The sequence below is a fragment of the Alligator mississippiensis genome, chromosome 4 (assembly GCF_030867095.1).
Source record: "Alligator mississippiensis isolate rAllMis1 chromosome 4, rAllMis1, whole genome shotgun sequence".
NCBI classification, from domain to species: domain Eukaryota; kingdom Metazoa; phylum Chordata; order Crocodylia; family Alligatoridae; genus Alligator; species Alligator mississippiensis.
The window spans coordinates 181424391-181447251 of NC_081827.1; the positions used below are offsets into that span (position 1 = coordinate 181424391).

A 22861-nucleotide genomic window follows, 5' to 3' on the forward strand; every position below is an offset into this window, starting at 1 on the left:
TGGTCTCCTTGATCTATTAATCACACTCCTAACCACAAGTCCAGTCAAAACGTAACACAGCAGCAACTTCTGATAGCTGCTATGCCATTGCTGTGATCGTGCAACAGCAGCAACAAGTGATATTTTTCTGCCCCTGCTCAGGTTTGTGCCTGGGACAGCCGCCCCTGCCACCCCACCTGAGTTAGGCTAGTGCGGTTCAGATCTGGATAATGAAATGATGACCTCTGAAAAAACTTTGAAGAAAGATGCATGATATTGGCCAATACTGGAGATGGGCAATGGAATGTGCAGACCATAGATCTGATGTCTAGGATGAAGTATACCTTGGTAAAGAAACCAGCACAAGGCCTATGAACCACTTCCCTCCTATACTGTGCTGGCTTCTTGTGTGAGGCAAATTCCCAGTCACCATGAGAATCAGATATGGGACATATTCTCTTGGGTTCCTTCTTCTCTTGCATCTTACTTTTGCATCTCAGAACAGCAATTATTTTGTAATATCTCAAATGAACCCTAGAGGGAGAACTCATTTGTATTTTATTTAGCAGTCCCAGCGTTCTAAAAAGAATGGTTTTGCTATTTGGTCACTTTCCTGAAATATTTTGTTCAACATGAGATGAAACGTTGTATTCTATTTTCATGTTTTTAATCTTACCTTTCAATGTCAAAACAAAATACTGCTTTCAAACAAACCCTAACATTTTCATTTTGAAAAAGTCAAAATTAAGCATTACAATTTTTAAAAAATATTCCCATATTTTGCAAGGAACTGTACTTCAAACAATGATAAGAGGTTAGTCAAAATAGTTTAGAAAAGAAGTTTAGAAAAATCCTAAACATTTCTGCTAATCTGTTTACTAAAATTAAGTGGGCATTCATGTTTTGGTAGATTTCTTACCTGAGGTAACAGGGTGACCCTGCTCTCCAAGGAGGCAATAGGCCTTTCTTTGTCTTTTATTCATAAACTAATTGGGCTTGCTTAGCTGAAGTTCTGAATGGTTTCAATATTAACCTTGGATGTATTTAATACATGTTGGCCATACATCCACAAATTGGTGAGACAGCTAGGAAACCAGTAGTCAGTATCAAACAGTCCATAACCCCTATTAAATGGGTACAGACTGATTGTGGAGAGGCTGGAAGACTGGTTACAGGATGCATAGGGTCCCAAGCACCATTCACAGTGGGATGGACTAGCTGAACAATTCAGAATAGCATAGTTCGGGGGAAATGCTTTGTAAAGGTAAGTCATAACAAAACACTGAAAAGGATAAAAACCATGGCAAACATAAAAGGGAAGCAGCAAACTCAAGAGTTTGTCATTCAACATGCAATAGACAAAGCAGGTGGATCTTCCCATTTAGATGAAGATAATCCCTGGGATCCTGTCTGTCTGAGGAAGCTTAGAGATGAAATGTCTGGTTCTTAATAACACCACCCAAGGGAAAAAAGCACTACGGGAAGATTTACCAGGAAAAGGAACAAAAGCAGTTAAAACAAGCCACTGAGTCAGGTATCTGGTATAAATCTTGTCCTGGCTGTTTAACTAAGTGCACTCAGGGGGAGGTAAAAAGGTTTGAATGGAAAAGACAGGCAGAAGATCTAAAAAAAATATCAAGAAGCTCAGAAATCACTTCCTGCAACACTCTAAAGGCGTTCTGTGAGTTGATAAAAGGAAATAAGAGCACATTAAGGCACTCAAGTAGTTTGAATACTCTAGTGATAGGAGGGATGAGGGCAAGATAGAAATAGGTAGCTATTTCATGTTTTATGGGACCAAATCTTTCATGTATTTGGGAAAAACCTTAAATTGCAATTACAGAGCATTACAAAATGCATCTAATTTCCCAGGTTCCAGAACTTAACAAGCTTGCTTCTTAGACGTACTGAATCTCAAGAAGGCAGAAAGAAAAGAATATAGACCACCTGCCATTCCTGAGTTAAGGGTCAGTGTCTTCTGTATTGTACAGATGATCCTTCGAATCCAATAGGAAGATAGATGCACCAATATTAGTGTCCTCTCGCAATCAAACACCATGAGCAGAGGCAATGATCATTCAACATCAACTTTGCTGTGCCAGCCACGTGATCCAGATGTCCATCTCTAGACTCTTGAAGCAAGTTTTATTCACCCAGCTCAGTCAAGGCGTACGCTTAAGAGGAGGACAGAGAAAGCACTTCAAGGATGTCCTCAAGGCCCACTTGAAAAAATGCAACATTGACACCAACTCGTAGTAGACTACCCAGTACCACCCCAAACAGAGGAAGTCTGTTGCAAGGATCTCAGTAATTTGAAACCATACAACAACAACAGGAGAAGAAAAAGTAGGAGCTACAGAAAAAGTGGTTCGTGGACAGAATCAAGAATCTGGAGCCACTCACCCCCCATGGAGACACGTGACCAAGTTCCACCAGAGTCTGTCAATTCCGGATTGGCCTCATCAGCCATCTTTGGACCCTCAGATAAAACCATCACGGAAGACAATTATCCTTGACCACAAGGGATTGCTGAAGAGATAAATTCATAAGGCTAGGTCTGCACACATCAGAATGCACAGGAAATAGATGTAGGATGAAGAAGGCAGGGAGCTGCGAATGGCTTAGATGGATCGAGTGTGTGTAAAAATGTCTAAGTCTCCAATCCTTTTGACAGTATGTCTTGCCATATGCTTTATTGTAGTCAGATCTGGTATACAGGTACTCCTCACTTAACGACCTACCTGTTTAACGACCGCGCGGACTTACGACCAGCTCTCCGAGCAGTTGGTATTGTACGAAACGTATTGTGGAAACGGCAGCGCGGCGTCTCAAGCCAAGGCACGCAGTATCAAGGGGCGGCTCCTCGCTTATCGACCAATTCGCTTAACGACCTAGTCGCAGGAACGGAACTCGGTCGTTAAGTGAGGAGTGCCTGTATTCAAACTATTATGTCTGCTACACCACAAAACATTGAAAATGCATATGCACCTAAATAGGTTTACAGGTTCAGTAGTTGAAACAAAAAGCAGAACACTGAAAGAAAAGAGAGTTGTTCTCATAAGGAGAACAACTGTGTTGTACATGAAGTAAAATATGGATGCTTATATAATTTTTGCAACTACAACAAATACCCCTGGATAATATTTTTTACAACAGGTATCCAAGTTCCACTGAAGAATTTGTCTACAACACATCACTAATATGTGGGGATGATTTTCTATCCATTTTCAATTAGAAGGCAACTGTCAATCCTCGATCACAGTGTATCTGTAAGAGGTCTAGGTAGATGCCTGATGGATCCATTTGTAGCTGAGAAGCCCAATGTTAGTGGCACAGCTTGTTACAAGTTTCACAAATCCATATGTTGTCCGAATTGGACTCCAAAAATTTACAGCATGCTGCTTTTTTTTTTCCCTTGCTTTGCTTCCATCATCTGGATCAAAGCCACTCCATGTTGAGCTGCACCCAGTGCCAGATGTTCCCTCCAGATCTGATGGGATTCTGTGTGCTCCTCCCAGCTTTCTACATTGGTGTTGAACGATTTCATATCATTTTTTCACACATCATGGTACCACCATAGAGGGCAACTCCACTTCCTAGAGTGATCTTGAATCTCACTATACAAAATATTTGTGGGGATACTGTCTTCCATTCTCCAGATGTGGCCAATGCATTGCAACCTTTTCTTCTTGATAGTGCTTTCCAAGTGTGTAAATCCTCCATGCTCTAGTACCTCTGTGTTTGATATTCTGTCTTCCCATTTTATTTCCAGGATCTTACACAGACATCTGATGTGCAAGCTATTTAGTCTCTTGATATGCCTAGCGTATGTAGTCCACTTTTCTGAACCATTAAACAGGGATAACAGAGCACAGGTCTCATAGATTTGTACCTTCACCTTAGCTGACAGCTTGCTGTTATTCCACGCACTTTTCTGCAACAGCTTGAAATTCTTACCTGCGTTTCTGATTCTATTAGTCAATTCAGTCTGAAGGTCAAGATTCCTGCCAATGGTAGAACCCAAGTAGCAAAAAAAATAATAAATTTCAATTACACCATGTCTAAATGAGGAAACTGGCTGACCCTGCTATTTCAGAGCAACATATTTCATTACATTTAGATTGACCTAACCAGGGTTAGGGATCTAAATGCTTAATTGTACAGGCATGCAGACAACTTAAATCGTCCAAAAATGGTGTGCCCAATCTAAATTAGTTCATCTGAGTAGGTGTGCTAACTTAGACCAAGATTGGGTTAACCCAATCTAAGAAAGGGTTACCTTGATCTCTGGAACATGTCTGTACATGTTCACAGCATGGCCTTGGGCTGGGAAAGTCCAGTGGCTCACCCTGGCCCCAGGGCTGCACTATTCCCACTCCCCCAACCCTGACTGGGCTGTTTTTAGCCCCCTGACCTCTCCTCTCCTGACTGGGCAGCCCCTGCTAGCCTGCCTACCAACCTTGCAGACCTGCCAGCCTCCCCTGATCCCTCAACATCTCCCTCCACCCAGAACCTGCCAAAACTCCAATCTGGAATAGCTCCCCTGTGGGGGTACATTATTCAGGGATAAATAACTATTCTGAAATAATTACCGTGCTCAGAAAGCAGGATAAGTATTGTAGAATACATTTCTCTTATGCAAGAACAGTATATGGGGCAGTTATTCTGAAATAGCCCATATTTACTTGATCCTAAGAGAAGATATTTTTGTCCCATTTAACATGGGGGGAAAAGCTCCTCATCTTATAATTGAGTACAAAGGCAGAGGGAAGAAGGGGTAGGGGGTTGCTGTGGCTCAGGCTCCAGCCCCTTCCTAGGGTCAGGGTCATAGCTTCATACCACCACCCCCATTGTCTCTGCACCCTGCCTGTCCCCCATGTAGCCCTTTCCCCACCCCAACTCCCTGATACACAGCCTCTGCTTGTCCCTCTCCCTCTTTGCCCTTGCTCCATGCTGGCAGGCTCTGTCCACAGGGTGCCTGGGGCACTGAGCACAGTCCCAGCCCAGCCCCATAGCAGCATCATAGCAGCTCACATGCTATGGGGCTGGGCTGGGGCCATGTTCAGTTCCCCAGGCACCCTGCACAGAGCCTGCTGGTGCAGAATAAAGGTTGGGGGGAGAGGGAGACAGGTTGGAGAGGAGGAGGAATGGGAATAAAGGGAGAGGGGGAAGGCAGGTGGGAGTGGGGCAGACACAAGCAGGAGGCAAGCTGCTTGACCTCCCCACACCACCTGCCCCCCTGCAGTGATGTGGGGGATGAATTTAAAATGATCCTCCAATAATTAGGTTGTATACATGGACAATTATAACAAATATATACATTTTCCACATATGGAATCTAATTATTGGAGAGTCCTCTTGAACTCAGAGTTATCTTTGATTTGAGTAAATATGGTAGCTAACTTCTATGAAAATTGCAGTCAATTTTCCCCCTTGAAGACAAGGCCTTAAACTAAATCAGAGATAGATAGCATAAGCTTTCACAAGCAGCAGGCTTACTTCATCAAATGCATACGCTGCAAGTCTACCATGCCTTCTGCCTTTCTCCCACTGCCATTGTGGCATCATATAACACAATAACACTTTGCACATGTAGAATACCTTCTCCCCAAGGATACTGAAACACTTAGCAAATATTTAATAATTTAGTGTGTTTGGAAAACTGAAAGAGAAAAACAGTGTGGGGTGACTCTCTGGAGCTTAGCACAGATGATGCTAACATAAGCACTCCATAGGGTAAATGCCTTCTTACAGTTTCTTCTCTGTATCCACACAAGACAGACACATTCTCTCACTGTTCCTAGGAAAGATTTTGTTGAGGAACTCTATTTACCACAACACTAAAAATCATGGGATACTGAGGGGACCTGCCAGTTCCCTCAGTAATCTTACTGCCAGTCACAGGTAAGTACAGCGCCAGTGTAGACAGAGCAACTCAAGTGTTGTTTCACAGTCTGGCTGCTCTCAGTTGAACCAGGCCACATGAAGAGGAGTAACTTGACTGCTGGTCATTAAAATTAACATTTCAGTGAATATATACTGTTCGTCAGCTGCAGTAGACTGGCATAGCCATTCTGAAGTCATCCTCATTACGCTGAACTGTCCCAGATAAAGCCCTAGCTCTAATTCTATAATTTTCTTAATCAGTCATTTCTGTTAGTGTACACCAAAAAAGTGAACATTTGGGAAAGCTCATTCATTTCTTAGCACACAGTTCATATATTATTTGCAGCATAAAACATTTATAAAATATGTCACTGTTGCAAAACCTATTAAGCTTAGCTGTAAATACATTTTGAGAGTGTGTAAGATTTATTGCATGAAATAATTCTGGCAAATTATTTCATGCAATAAATGAAAAGGATGCCACAAGGCAGCCCAGCACTTCAGGTTAGGCTTTTCTAAAAGGTTGGGCTATCTACAAGGCCAAATAGGAAGATAAATGTTTTTAGGACTTTAAAAATGTCAAAATCAGGGATTTAAAAAAAAATCTTTATTCTGCATTGTTAGAAACCAAGACACTTCATCACCGGGCTAGAGAGGAACAAGCAGAAAAGGTCTCCGATTAAACCAAGGACAAGATCCTCCTTGCTTTAAGCCAATTCTGTTGTGCTCTGGTGAATCAAAGCTACCCAAAGCCAACTTACTTCACTGGTGGGCAGTCTCCCCTGCATAGTCTCTACAGCTGTTTCTAGAGCAATCCCTCCCTAGAGATGGGGTAGGAGGCGTGGGTGGAGGAATAGAGGACATATTTGACATCTCTGTTCCCTGGTGACCCCCCAACTAGTCGAACTGAAGGTGGTAGGTAGCCAGTGGATGTTAGGAGAATGTGCAAAGGGAATGGCTGAGTACTGAGTGGTTCCCAAATCAGTGATGTGTTGAATTGATCTTTCTGCTTTCCATTCCCATCCCCATGCTTTGTTTTCCCATCTGTGCCAAGCCCTCCTCACCAGGGATGAGAACCTGGACCAGCAAATGAAGCATGCAAAGTTGCTTTCACCATCCAGGCTGAGTCAAAAGCAACAAGAGAACACCCCAAATGATGAAAAACAATTAGATATTTAAATTAATCTGTTTCGATGATCTCCAGCAACAGCAGTCAGTAGCACAACAGTAGTACAAACATCCTCTTCACCAGAGCATATGCTAAATTCACAAGAAACAAACAATGCCAAATTCTTCCTAGAGGTAGAAACAGCCTGTCCAATAACCCCTTTCTAAAGACGTGTTTCTAAACAGTTCCTTTCTTTTCAGGTGAGGCATTTCACCAGCTGCTGAGAGTCATGGTAAAATTTCCAGTGTTTTCTTATAATAGCAAAGTCTGAGCAAACATGCTCATTACATGCCTGAGTAACATAGGCTTTGGAGAAAGCTCACAATGACAAGGTCAGTCTTGTGATTCATAAGACATTTCGCTCTCCTCACTCCAGTGCTTTCCTGTCCTTTTCTTCCTGTTCCGTTCAGCCATCACAATGGCAGCCACCACAGTAATGAATACTGTGAAAGTAATGACAAGAACCGTCACAGTCTCTGCAATGCAGAGCTGAGTGTCCACAGAGGACAGGGGCAGGTTTCTTAGGACGTGTGGTTCCATGCATGTCATGTTGTCATAGTCATCCAAGATCAGCCTCCTGACACTGTGCAACTTTGCAAAGACCCTCTGCAAGTCACAGTCACAAAACCATGGATTGAAGGAGAGCAAGATATGAGTCCCAGGAGTTTGGATAGTTAGGAAGGTTTTGAACCGGATATGCTCTATTTCATTATGTACCAAGTTAAGTACTGTGAGGCTGTTCAAGGAAGTAAAGATCCCAGGAGCAATGGTCTTTATCCTGTTGCCCTCCAAGTTCAAAACCTCTAAATGCTGTAGCATGGAGAAGACCCCATTATGGAGGCTGAGGAGGTGATTATTTTGAAGATGAAGCTGCCTCAAGCGGGTCAGACTCCGAAAAGCCCCTGTTTCTATGGAGGAGATGTTGTTGTTCTGGAAGTTGAGTTTCTGGAGGTTCTCAAAGTTCTGAAAGTTTCTGTAGTAAAGTTTCTGGAGCCTGTTGTAGGACAAAATGAGATCTCTGAGGGAGTTGAGCCCTGTTGAAAAGCTGCTTCCAAGCACTGTAATCTCATTTCTTTGAATGTCAAGCTTCTGGAGTCTCTCTAGGGAACTAAATGCTCTCGCTTCAATCCTGCTAATGTAGTTCCCACTGAGAAGAAGAACTTGTAACTTCCACAGTGAGTCCAGAGCTTTGCTTGGGACAGAATACAAGTTACTGCTGGACAAATCCAAGTGCTCTGTCTCAGGAGGAAAGGTGAGGGCAGCAGTCACGTTGGCTCCAGAGCAGTTTACAAACTTGGCCCCTTCTTTGCAGAGGCAGATTTTTTGACATGGGTGATAAAATTCAGAGGCTCCAAAGGAAAAGTGAATCCAAATCCAAATAAAGTAGTGAGCATGCATCATCTGCCTCCTTCTGCGTACTGTGAGAGAGGAATAAGAGGACATTTATTGTAAAAATGTATGCTACGTGTAGAGCATAATAAAAAAAAAAGGACAGTTACAGTGCTAACAGATGCATAAGCTTTCTATTACTGTTTATAGGATATAATTTATGACTCCTATTTGATAACTAGGTGAAAAATAGTGATGCTAATGAATACATAAAATATTTTTCAGTAAGAGCCACACACAGTGGGTTTTAAAAGGGATCTATTTAAGCTTTTCTACTTAAAGAAAGGGGAGAAACAGAGAGAAATCCTTAGTTCTGAGTTATATGCTAGGGATGTTTAAATTTATTTCTGGCTTATACCATCCTCTTTTCAGTGGCGCCTAGCTTTACTTCTTGTTAAGATTTTTCCCACACCAATGCCTATAAACAGCTACAAAGAGAACAAGGGAGTAAGAACAAGTTGGCCTAGTTGAGTTGTTGCTCCACATTGAAGTATAAGACAACAGTACTTTTGACAATTCTTAATTGTTATCTCAGTGTGGCCCCTCCCAGTTGCTATTGTACAGAGATCATCTCCACATCTCCATAAATGTAAGGACTAGACTTCTTTGCAGTGGCCACTACAACTATTGCTGACAGAAAATAACAGGACATTTAATGTATTCAGGAGGCCAGTGATATATTTTAGGTGCCTTTTAAAGAATACAAATGCATTTTAAGAAAGAGAGACTATGATGACAATTGTTACCATAAGAACTCCGGTTCCCTGTGTGAGAAACAGTCTTGGACAATCAGGTATACACTTTGGCTAGTTACAGACATTACACATAAACCAGTTTAAGTGATCAGAAACTGGTTTAAACCTGTAACAGAACAGATGTTCAGTGCCAATAAACCAGTTTGAAAATGTCTGAAACTGGTTTGAGATAAGCCTGGTTGAATGTAGTATCAGACTTAACTGATTTGGCTCAAACCAGTTTATGCAATGTCTGTCCCAGACCCCTTGCTGATTTAAGTTAAGTCAGACTCCCCCAGCATCCCAGCATGCTCTCTGGCTGGGCGGGGCTTTCTGCTTCACAGCAGGGCTGGCCCCTCCCCTCTGCTCCCTGGCTGCAGATGCGGCAGAGACTGCAGGCTCTGCCTGGGTTCTGCTCATCCCGTCTCCTCCCCACTCTCTGCTAAGCAGGCATTCCCCTGTCCCACACAGACACCTCTCAGCATTAAGTAGCAGATCACATGCTGGCTGCCTCCAAGCTGTGGCACACTCAGACAAAGATAGAATCAACAGGTAGCTGGTAACGTCTTTCTGTTGTTTTCATAATGGGTTGACAAACACTGAGTTAGGGGTGATAAAAATTCCCTGCTGGGCTGCTCAGAACTGGGGGAAACCCTCCCTAATCATAGCATCCTGCTGGGGCCTGGTCATACCCCCCTCAGCTCAGCTCTGTGCAAGGGAAGGGAGGGCTGCTTTAGCGCCCCCCAGCTTCTAGCCTGAGCTGTTTTGGATTTCTGGAATGAAAAGGGAATGTCTATCTACCTCCAAATTTGTTCAAGCTTTGCAGGTTAGACTAACCTGCAAAGACTGAATTAATTCAGGCTCAGACTTTTTGAATGCCTGTCCCTAGCCCTTGTGAAAAAGCTTCACCTTTGGGCTGGCAGCCTGACTGCCACAGCTCCAACTTAATGTGCTTGCCACTCTGGCTTAGGGAAGTGAAACTCCTCTCACTCCCCTGGTTACTAGGATGGAGTGATGCTTCAGACGCAGTGTTGAAACCCAGAGGGGAAATGTTTTGTGTCACTTGATCATGGCAGCTCCTCAAGCTAATTGAGAAGCAACATAGTCAAGCCTTAAGGATCTGAAATAAGCAATACAGCTATTCCCAAAAATGCATCTTTTGCAATATATTATCTACAAGACTGAATTACAGTCAAAATTTTCTTGCAAGGAACCATCCAGTGTAGGAGATTTCTAAGCAATCTGTTTATCAGAAATAATTTAAATGGAGGTCCTCTTGTTCAGGACATCAACAGTGTTTGTCTAGCTGAGCTACAGCCTCGTGTGCCTGCAGAGAAACATTATTTAGCACATAGCAAAGACATCATATTTACATTTAATTATTAATTTTAAAATATCTGCTAACACCAGGGCTGTAATCATTGTGATCTATTTTATCACCTGCAATTAAAACCAGAAGATCTCTCCACACTTTGCAACAACTGTTCATTTTCCCTCCTCCCCTGTGTTTTTGTAAAGATGGGAGAAGTCAAAGCCAAACAGAGTTTCAGAAGATTACCTAGAGATCTTGTGAACCATTTAAAGATAATTAGGACAATTAGTTTTTCTTTTCCTTCTTCATTCTTGCCTTGTGACAACCTGCCTGGTCCCAGGACTGGCTAGATTTAAAGGAAATCTTAACAATATGGCAATGCTAGCTATTCTATGCCCATTTCAAGGTGCTGTTATGCTGCTAGCATAAGAGGCTTTACTGTAAATGAGATCCGATCCCCTGGGCTTAGAGCTCAATATTTCACAATTTACAGTGATTTGTGATTTCACAGTGAATTTGCAATGATTTCATAAAACTCTATAAACAGTTGGGTGAAGAATGCTGTTTTGTTTGGAAGGAAATTGCTAAACAAAACAGAAAAGAAACTATTTCTGTTAACCCAGAAAGAAAAAATAGATTAAAGAGCTGAGCAAACAAGTCATTTCCATTTTGACGGCCGCAATCTTTCATACACAAAACCATCTGCTTTGTTTGGCATCCTGAGTAGATGGGATATGTGACTGTTATTCTGCTATTTTCAAAGTCTCATCCAGCTGTCTCTGAAGGATTAAATGCAGCTACTAGGTTTTGCAGAGTTAAGCAGAAGGGATTTTGGAAAGACGTTCTGAGTTTTGGAGCTGCATTGTTTTCAGTAGCAGCTAAATACTTTCCTAACAAATATTTTGCTCTATATTATTTACCACACTATGATAAGCATTTTCCAAACAATCATGAAGAGATTCTCTAAAGGCAAAAAATCACTTCAAACCTTTATGTTGTTATATCATGGGATAGCCTCCTGAATGAAACCCCAGATGTTTAAGACTTTACCAGACAAGGCTTTAAATTTGTATCAGAGAATAGAATCCTCAAGAAGACAGGACAGGGCAAGACAACCTAATAGGTCTTTTCCATATCTAATTTTTATGATTGTATGATCTGTGGAAAAGCAGAAGGATTAAGGTTATAGCTCTCTTATTCCCTAGCAGCGAGACTAAAAATAAAATGAGAAATGCAAGCAAGATCCGTCTTCCTCCTCATTAAATGATGATCCTACCATAAAAAAGTCATTTCAAGATGATATCCAGTGATTTATGCTCTGGATTTGTTAGGTGTTAGAATTAGTTTGATGTGTTCTCCCCTGATCTTTATATTATCTCTTTTACAGCCTTCACACTTCACCTTATTTCGCTCTATAAAGAAACAGGCTGGTAGCACCACACTGAACTGCACTACCCTATTTTTGAGTAATTAAAGCTATGATGTTTTATATAGCACTCCAAGTTCCAGCTGTATTTTAAACTGAAAGACAAACTTCTTTTCCAGGTTTGACATTTCAAAGGGTTTTGGAAAAGAGAAACCAAAAGAGATGGACACTATTATAGGCTTAATTAGACTGCAAGCTCACTGCAGACTCCTTATTTCTCATTCTGTGCCTCTACAGCACCTAGTACAAAAGGTCCAAATATCATCTGGTTTCTTCAAGCCATATATGTCATGAAGCCAAACAACCCCCAAGCCTTAGAGAAAATAGTATACGTGCATGGTCACTCCAATAAGTCTTAGTAGATCACCAACTGAAAAGAACCAATATTTACACTTATATATTGTAAATAATTTGCAAGATAACACACACACACACACACTTCATTTTCCTTTCAAGTGCCTTTTGAGGCTTTGTGGTACCTATTAAATTTTATCAGCTGAAAGTAAATAAATATTTCATATCTAAGACAGCACAGAATTCAGTCAAAATGATCAGTTCTCATCATCTGGATTTACCTTTACTGACAGACATCATTTCTACCCAATTTTTCCACAACCTGGAAACAGAAGGTGTTCTTACCTTCCTAGCTGTCTGATACTCTGACCACTGTGCCCTCCACAGGTGACTTTCCCCCTTATCAGGGCGTGATGGAAAATAAACAGAGGTGGAAATGTTGAGTGCTATTGTATTCAAAGAGACCTGTTGAAATGTATGTGTGCATATGCGGCAGAGGGGGTGGGCTCAGTAAGGAAAGTGTTAATAATTCAGACACCTGGAGGCAGGAAACCAACAAGATGACGCTTGCCACCTGCCTTCTCTGCAAACAGTTTTCATCTCCTTGCCAGACAGGTGAGATGGTACCAACTATGCATAGGGCTACCAACTAGCCACTCTCCCTTACAATACGGGACATGTTTCTTCATAATTTGGGTCACAGAAACAGCTCCTAGACTTCAGTCTAATTTAAAAAATGAATGTAGTGTATATGCAAACATTGCTAAAGTGAATACAAGCCTAAATAGCTGGTGTGCACACACACAATGACTTCCTAAGCCTTTGAAACATATTGAGAAACATCTGTATTATGTAAAACATGCCCAGATTCATATTGAAAAACGTCTGTATTATGTAAAACATGCCTGGATTCAAAGTTGATAGGAAGTGCAGGAGGGAGAAAAAGGGGGACGGGGCATGGTAGGAAGGGACTCATTAACTTCAACAGATTTCACTCAGGGGCCAAGGATGTACCAGGAAGCATAAAGCAAAGGAGTGCAGATAAACATATATATTGTGGCTAGATTCTATTTCACAGCAAAAAGTTGAGTGCAATTTCTGAATCAAAGCATCTGATATGAAATACTTTATTGCTGGAAACCCTCCTTTGGAAATGTGTCTGGCATGTGAAAATGGCAGGGTAAAGTCCTTGGCACCATTCTGAATGCAAAGAATATCCTCTACAATTAGCTTTGCAAAATATTTGCACATTGCACAGTTCCCTCCTAGCCAATATTGGAGGGAATGTGTGTCAAATCCATAGCTCAGCAGTACAGTTGCTAGTAATTTATACAACAGATTATTTAAATTAATTTAAACACCAAAAGAGTGGACTCCATACAGAGCAGAGTCATGGGTAAGAGGTAATTACTGGAGACTAAAGAGCAGCTTTGCCACAAACCAGGCATAGATGACAGTGCATGTTACACTGCCCCCAGGACAGTGGAACTGGAAAGCAGGTTTTGAATTGGAGACAGAAGCTGCTTCTCCTTTTTCCCTTGCCCTGGGAAGTAGCAAACCACAATACCCTGGCAGTTTACATCAACTCAAAGCAGAATGACACACATGGGAGAAAAGACTCATGCCTGCTTTCCACCCATCTACATGCAAATAGTAATTCTGCAGGGCCCATTTCTACCCTCCATGCTGTCCGTACTGCACATGGGCATAAATAAGTACCTTGGGGACCTATATAGATATGTATAATAGATCACATTCTGGTCCTGAAATAAGTTAGCAATAAATGACACAGGTCTGAATTTAGAATTGTTGCTACCCATAAAGCTGCATTTAATTTAGGGTTCTCACTGACTTATTGCTGAATATTACCTCATACCTTCTCAAAACTACCTTCTGTACACAGGATGCCCTTGTACTGAGAATAAGTGATGCTGAGCAAACTGTACTAGATCACACCAAGCTAACTGAAAGACAAAAGCCACACCATGGGGACTTGGCAAAACACATTTTCCTTACCATGTCTACACTTTGGGTCTTAGGATTCATCATCTGCAGAGTGTTGTATAATCACAAGACATCCATCAATTGTTTATATGAAAGCACAGTGCTGCCCTGAAGTTCAAGACCTTTACCACCCCCCTGTCTCTAACAGGATAATTAAAAAGCATCCTATCTAGCCTCCTAGGTTTACCTTTCCTTTCTTTACTTCAGTTATACTCTTTAGTTTAGGCACAATAGATTACACCAGGAAAGAATTTGGTTCATTTAGCCTCACTACACCACCCTTAATCTGAACTGTTTTATTCATCTTGTTAGGATGTGAAGCTGCCTTGGTTACATTTCTCACTTTACAGATTAAGAGCTTTCGACACATTCTCAGTAGTACGCTGGGGACAGAGCCAGGTTACCTGCTGCATATACCTTTCAGCCTCCGAGTGAGTGACAGATACAGAAGTGGTCCAGACAACATAAAATGATTAATAACATGAAAAGAATTCCACACGTGGCAAGAATGAAAAGATTGGGTTATTTTCACTTAAAGAGAAACCAGATACAAAGGGTCATGGCAGAATAATGAGCATACATTCAGTTCAAGATCCCAAAGAAATATTAAGGCACCTAAGCTCCACAAAAAATCAATGCTTCCATTTAATCATTGCTTTTCACTGAAGATGATGGGCTGGATTCATAGTTATTTAGTAAAATGATGGTGCGTGTAGCATGACATAGGATAGCATAAGTAGATCTCACAAATAAGCCACTTTTATTACACAAGAAATAAATTAATTCATTGCAAAAAGATATCACCAAGGACAATAATTTACAGGATTTAAAACATTAAAAAGTGATGTGGTTGCTAAATTGAATGATTTTGTGGGTTCCCCTAGTGATTTTGGGGGAGTTATTGCTGACAAAATATATGTATGAAGAATCTTGTATCGGCTTACTGTGCGTAATACTTGGTAAATTGTCCAGTGACATTTCTGATTACTTTAAAAGGTGCCACTGCCTAGCAACATCTAGTAACTTTTTGAAGTTTGTCTGGCATTTTAGTTGCTTTCAGGGATGGGCTAAAATCATTACACAGTCATTTTTAGCTAGTTCCAGTGCTGTTTAGAGATAGATGACAAAAATCAGGTAACACACTGCAGATAACACGCCCTTTTAATTTCTTTTCTTTTCTTTTTTTTAAGTAAAAGACTCTGTTTTCAAAAAGTCCCATCTCCACAGGGATTTTAATGGTACATATAACAAGACACTATTTTGAGCTTCCTCAAGTCCATAACTATAATATATTGGACACAAATACTAAAGTGGAACATTTAATCTAGAGACACTAACGCAAAGAATGACGTGTGGAAGAAGGATGAACTTAAATAGTCCATTCAAAATCACAAATTTGGATCTGTGTGGATCCCGCAGATCTGCCAGAGGACAGGTTCATCTATATGGAGGCCTCCTTTTGCTCTGTGCTATCATCAGAGCTGGACTATAAGGGACTCTCTCTGGGTGCAACAGCTGTGAGAGGTCCCAGCTGTTAAGCTAGGCAGGAGAAGCACGTCTAATGCAGATTGGAAAGGTTTTAACATATCTAGGTAAATGCCGCATGGCAAGTCCTCCTCCCCGCTGATGTTAAAATGCCATTCTGCACTGAGGCACCAGACAACACACAAACCTGGGTGTCCTCCTAGTCATATTCATGTGCCAGCCCAGGTGAAAATGACAGGTCCTTGAACTATCAAAAAGAGGATGCAATGAAGTGTGATGGCCTGAGGCCACAATGAGAACATTTCGACTCCTTTGAGAACACTAACAGTGGCACAAGTGTCTTAACAGCCCCAGTCTCTTTCATTCCCCCAGCTTTCCCCATACCCTCCTCACACAGTAGTTTTCTCCATCCCAGCCATATTGTTCCCAGTCCTCCCTTTTTCCTCACTGGCTCCCAGTTTTTTCCCACTGGGCATCACGTTGGTCCTAGTCTCACAAGACCCTGTCCCAATTCTCTCCTTTTCCTCCATCCTGATCCAGCTCATCCTTTCTGCACTGGATTCCAATGGTTATCAAGCCTACCAGTAATATCCATGTAAAGTTTCACATAGTTGGGTTTTTTTGCTTGCTTCTTTGTTTTTACATTAAGAGCACATAACTGCATAGTCAAACAGTCCAGAGTTAGGAAATGTCAAAGTTAGCCAGTCTCTGCAAATTTAATTCTGTCTTAATTCTGTTCCTAGGCACATACACATTATAATATAATCATTATTTAAATGATCATCACACACTTTTTCCACAGGACTCTTCCCTCACTGTGTGCACGGATTAGACAACATGCCCTGAATGAAAAACTATACAATGCTTTATTTTCTCTTTGCTCTTCAGTGTGTAATCCCAAACTGTATTTACTCCCCACTATTCAAAGCTGCCTTTGAAGACAGATTTAATAATATGTTCCTGGGGTTTCTATGGTACATGCCACCATCATATCTATGTGATTTGTAAGGATTCAGGGAGGAAGTATTATCCCTGTTTTTAGATGGGGACCTGAAAGATTAACTAATTTGGGACCTCCTATTTGGCAATGAGCACCTGATTTTTTTTTCAGAATATGTAACATTATAAATCACTTTGTACATTCGTAGGACAGTCACTAAGGACTTTAGCTACAGTAGCAAGTGGCTGGCACTTCTGCAAATCATCCCCCTGCTCTGAAGTCAAGAAGCCAGAAATACATGGGGAGCAGACCTGGAAACAAGCTGGGTTTAAGCAACTTGGCAGAACTCACACAGGAATTCTGTGGCAGAGATGGGATAAAATCCAATTCTCCAGGGACATTAGGGTTGCCATATTTCCAGGATCAAAAAAAGAGGACACCTGTGGGGAGGAGACAGCAGGCAGACGGGTATATGATTGCGGGGGGGGGGGCACTGATATGCCTGTGCCCTGCCTCTGCCCCTCACTCCTAAGCCCCTGCCCCCCCAGCTTTGCCAGTGCCCCTCACTTCCGACCTGAAGCCCCTTGCCCCCCGGGCACTGATGGTGCTCTTCACTACCAACCCAGAGACACCTGTCCCTCCAGCCCTGCTGCCCGTGTGCACACACACACATACACACACACTCTTGCCAGGTCTGTGTGCAGAGCACATGACCCCCGACAGCCAATCACCTTGCCTGCTGCTCCCAGCCCCAAGCATCCAAGCTGCCTCTTCCTGGGAAAAGCAGAGACAAAGCAAAAACCCAGACATTTGCTTGCATTTTGAAAAGCCATCCGGACACAAGGACAGGAGGCCAAAAAAGAGGACATGTCCAGGAAAACCCAGACGAATGGTAATCCTAGGCTCCTCAGGAGGCAACAGGTCTCCCTCCTCACTCTGGTAACCCAACATGCCTCACATGGAAGGATGATGGAGAACTCCAGTGCAGACACCACCACTCCCCGATCTTCTCCCATCCTGTAAGCGCTAGGTCAGGCTGGCCCATTCTTGCTAAGAGGCCTGAGAATGAGTATGGGGGGTTTCAGTGGAGCCCTTTCTGGCCTGGGGAAGGATGGGAAACAGTCCTGAAGCTAGAAGTGCAGGAGGAACAGCAGAGAGCAGAAACTAGACTCACTGGTGGAGGCCTCAGCAGCCCACAGCCTGTGGCTTACACTACAACATCATTGTGGAGAAGCTGTGTCGTCAGGCAGGCAGTGCAAGCTCCAGGTGGGAGCGGGCATCAGAGTTTCCTGTTCTGCCTGAATGGCAGCCAGCAGCCTCGAAATTGTCCTCATATATGAAGGGAGGAGATCAAAAAGCAAGGGCTTAAAGAAATCATGGCTGCCTATACACGTGCTTAAAGGTGAGAGAGGGAGGCATTTTCATTAGAGTCATTCCTGGGCATCCACTTTAATTAAAATGCCTCACCATCACTGCATTAAGCCCCTGCATGTTTAAAAATGGCTCCGGGATGCTTTATCTAAACTTCATTCGATGTGGTTTAGTTAAAGCACCCTGTGGCCATTTTAAAATGCATGGCGGCTTAATATATGTGACGCGGTGGCGATGCCTCAGCATTCTAATGAGAACATGGAGCGGACGTGATAAATCACATCTGCTCCAATGCATTAGAATTGAACCACCAGTGAACATGTGTATAGGCAGCCCTATTAAAGAAATCTTCATTATTTGGGGGCCAGCTCTAACTTGGGGCTCTTCCCCCAAAGCTTTAAATTTTGGGGGTGGGCAACAGTGACCTTGGCAGTACCGCCTCCCCCATCACCAGAGTAATTCCAGCCCTTGAGGGAAAAGTGGCACAAATTAGAGATGGGTCAGAAATGATTCAGGCCTTCATAGGAGTGAGTCTGAAGGATCCCCTCATGGCTCTGAGCTCCCAAGGTGGGGCAAGGCTCAGGGACACCAACGCTCCCTTCACCTCTCCCTGCTGCCAGGCCAAGACAGACTGGTCCTCAGTCCTGGGTGTTTGCTCCCCTCAGACAGCTGTGCCATGCTGCTCTGCTGCTTAGAGTGCTCGGGTTAACCCCCAGTCACTGCAGCTAAAGAGTCAGGAAGTTGTTCCCTCGACTGGCACTGAGAATGACGTCGGCACCTGCGATTCCAGCGGCCTTCTGATTACCCTGTGATTGCAGGTGGAGACTGCTGCCATCTACAAATGGCATTACCTGTTGGCTTTAACTCCCCACCCTTGCTAGGTGGCACCTTTAAGTTATCTCAAGGAGTTTGTGGCACTACCTGCTGGTTAGGCTGGCTCCTGACTGCTCTCTCCAACACCCATCCTGTGGCACAGCCAACTGCTTGAGAGTGCACCTTAACTCCTGAATGATGCATCCTTAATGGAGTCTCCTTCCTCCCTGTGAAATAGGCCTCCTGTCTGCCTTCTGTGTCTGCCCTCTTTCTTGAGTTTAACTACATGAGAATGAAGTTGCAAACGATCACAAAGTACAATTAGCAGCCTCCATCAGACCACATTTTTTCCTAACTCTGTTTATATTTTTCCTGAAACAATATAACATATAGATACAACCTCTGGTGTGACTTTCCAGAATTTCCTGTGAAGTGTCAGGCAACTTGAGAGAAGAGAGTTCACTCTGGACAGAGCATTCAGTATCTTCTTAAAAAAGGAAGACCGTTTTTTTGGAACACCAGCAGCAGCCACTGTGGAGAACAGAGAGCAGTCACTTAACATAGAAGAATTTGATTTTGTGCAGGGAAACGCCTTTGAATTTCCGGTCCAGTCTTGTAGTCACCCAGCCATTGCACTTAGCCAAAATGGAGTCTACAAGGAGAGTGAATAAACGATGTGAGCTATGAAGGTGTGTATTTGTGTGGAGCACTGATAACCAGCTTGGCTGGATCCTCTGCTGTTGTTACACAAATTGCCAATTGCTCAAATTACGAGCGAGACTTTATAAAGGGGGATAAGGCAAGGTGCCGCGTTTATTGATTACGAGTTAGACATAGAGTTTCAGGCACACCGTTCATACAAACGCAAACAAATCATCATACACAACATTACACGCAGGCATACACATACACAAACCAACCATTTCATCCACACATACATCAGATATAGTTAACAGCAATAGTTGCTCAATATCAGGCTTGTGGGCTTATTGAGTAGATGATGATGATTTGAAGATAGTAGATTTAAAGATAGCAGCTGGAGTGGGGTGAACAGATGCATCTGTGCTCCAATGAAACAGCAGTAGAGAAAGAAACTCATCCAACTTGGCATTTTCAAAGTGTTCTTTTATAGGGATTGGCATCCTTTGTTTCAGTGCTTTGGGGTTTTTTCAAACCCAGCTTCTGTTTTTGCAGTTGTTCTTCTTTTGTCTTCATCTTATCTTAGCCTTGGAGTGTTTTTGTTGCCTGTCTGGCAGAATTTCTTCCTCTGTTATCTCCTTTGTCCTTAAAGTTGGTTTTGGGATCTTCTTTATCATGCCAAGATCAGTAGGCAGTTTTTCAACAATCCTAACACCTTCTGCTGTTGAAGATGAAGTAGGCAATGTTTCCGCCTTTGAACTGGCTTGAAATTCAGGTTCGGCCACATCTTTTGCTATTGAAGAAGCTATTCTATGAGCTAAAATATCTTTCCTATTTGTTAGGTCTCTGCAAACAAAAATGTCAGAATCAGCATGGTCTCCAGTGCTTGTGCAAGCTGAATGGAGCAGGTCTCCCATAGCTTGGCTGTCTTCAGTGTATAAAAATTCTCTTTCATTGACATGTTCATTCATGTTCATCTGATGTTTTGACAGGAGTACTTGCAAAGCAAGTTGTATTTTTCTAGTTGCATCATTCAGTAACAAAGTCTTTTCTGCATCCAAATTCACAATGGGAAAGAGGGAAGAAAATGTTGACAAAAGATTTGCTGCTAGTTTTTCTATGATGAGAGGAATTATTTTACTAAGATCTGATGATAAACTGTTTGGGTTATCCAAAGGCTCAGTAATGTCTCTTAGTGTATTTTCAACAATATTGTCAAGTTCAGCACAGTGGTGAAGTGGTAATTCACCAGAAAGAGTTCTGCCATGGATTCCCAAAAATCTCTTGGAAGACCAAGTCACAAAGAGCTTCAGAAATAATCATGCACCCACTTCTTAAACAATTCTGCATGTTGAATTTAAACTGAAAGTTGTCAAAAGCTTGTTATAGACCGAATCAGCAATTGTTCAAATCATATCTTCCTTGGCATGCGGATGTTCAATATGGTGGCTAAAAAGTTCTCATCTTCAGAGATTTTTGCCATAACATTACTGATTACCTTCATGTGAATTAAGTCAAATTCTGCAAGTTCTTTTTTCTTTCCTGTAGAGGAAGATGTGCTGCTGGTGGCATGGAGAATGTTAAATAAAAGCCTGCTGATTATATCTTCCAAAAATCTGTGGCATACCCCCAGAGTAGATGGTGTGGAACTTTGGCATCAGGTGTTGCTTTTGGTAGCATCTTCGAAAAGCTTCTCATCAATTTCCCCAGGTTGTAGAGATATATGCGGAGCTGAAGAGGGTGCTTTTGCTAAGGGATCTTCCTGTTGGTAATCAGTAATTTCTCTCCTTATCAAAACACCTACGCTCTCTGGTGACACACTTTTGTTGCTTTTCATGTTTGCATAAACTGAGACTTTGGAAGCACTTTCTTGTGGAAGGTCAGATAAACTGGAGTGAATAATTTTGGCCATCAATGTGTCTATGTCAGGGGAGAGACCCTGATCTTTAGAAGGTGGCAGGTCTGTGGCCTGACATATGGAAAGCTCATTTAACACCGAATCAGCTACATCTGTGCTGATATATAAAGGATCACTTCCAGGGATTGTGCTGTCCTGAGCATGTAGGTTTTGTGAAGGGACCAATTTGCTCATTAGTTCATCACATATTTCTTTCAAAAAAGAATCAGCATAAATACTGGTTGGTGACTGCAAGGGCTGAGGCTCAATTGCATATATTGTCAGGGGCTTGCTGCGAGTTCCCTGCCACTGCCTTATGTGGTACTTCCTCTTCGGGAAATATCTTTCTGAGTGATGAAAAGAAGGGCTTCCTTGCAAGTTGCCTGCCAATCTGGGGTAGAGTTATTCTGAAGCGGACTGTCTTTGGCTTGGTTAGTGTGTCCAGGGGGGATGTAGATGGTTTGAGCCCCAGAGCTCCTGTGCAGTAACTCAGTTTCCTGATGTCTCCTGATGTGGGTTGTACAAGCTCAGGGACCTGAAGCTGCCTTGGCATTTGCCCTTCTCTTTGTACTTGTTCCTCAGAGTCTCTTCCCTGGACATTGATCTGTGAAAATAATTTTCTAAACTTGCCTGTTTTAGGGCAATTTTGTTTATCTTCCCTTAAAGAGACAATTTTGTACTGTGCCATCTTTTCTTGTTCATTCGTATTTAAGGTAAGTTGGCTACAAGGAAACTTCTCAGTTTTGATAGTCTGCGTGGGATGCTCAAGCAGATCTCCCATGCACAGGCTCTCCCTGCACAAACTAGAAATACTGTCAGCCTGATGAGGAGCTACCACTGCTGGTTCAGCCTCTGAAAGACTTTCTTCCCAAAACTTTCTGGCTAGAGACAGTGGCCTGCTGCTTGCTGGAGACAGGCCAGGTGACTGTTGAGAAAACAGTGGGGTTAGTTTCCCTCTACTCCCCCTCTTCTCATATCCTGGTGATCTGCTGGGTGGTCTCTTTTTGCCTGTGAAGACAAACTTTTTGGCATTGGTCTTTTCATCTCTCATGCCTCTCTCAGCTATTTTTTCCCCTCTTCATACTGTATTATTGCTGGATATATGATGTGTTACCTCGGCCACAAACCACATCATTATATTTGTAACTTCATCAGTCATTTCTTTGGTCTTGTTTTTCTGTAGTAGGAACAAATGACAAAGGACAATAAATGTGTTAATTAATTCCTGCATTCTCCCTTCTGTACATGGCAACAGCTGTCTACAAGATGCAATTCAAGCTTTTAGGATAAACAAGAACAGGCCCCCATGAAAAGTGACATGTATCATGATGCATAGGGTGGGATATAAATCAAACAGAATAATTATAGGAAATAAAGAAACAGCCAGTTCAGGAAAGGTCAGTGAAAGACAAACTAAGATAAGCATTGCTTCTCCTTGAGTTTGTTTCTGAAGGGCTGGCATGTAGTCTGAAGACCATGGAAGATAACTCTGACCATGTTGAAGCCCAGAGGAGGTTTGTCCCC

General features: G+C 42.4%; 1 protein-coding gene across 1 annotated transcript; it reads right to left on the reverse strand.

Annotated features, from left to right (window-relative positions):
• Positions 1–7346: 7346 nt before the first annotated feature.
• On the reverse strand, positions 7347–8447 carry LOC102569844 (insulin-like growth factor-binding protein complex acid labile subunit). Its single transcript, XM_019491984.2, has one exon. It carries the CDS (start codon positions 8432–8434, stop codon positions 7367–7369), a length of 1068 nt encoding a protein of 355 aa, XP_019347529.1. The 5' UTR covers positions 8435–8447; the 3' UTR covers positions 7347–7366.
• Between the last annotated feature and the right edge of the window lie 14414 nt (positions 8448–22861).

Bases quoted from the DNA above. Each gene is read 5' to 3' on its own strand.
- LOC102569844 (XM_019491984.2), bottom strand. From the start codon at position 8,434: ATGATGCATGCTCACTACTTTATTTGGATTTGGATTCACTTTTCCTTT.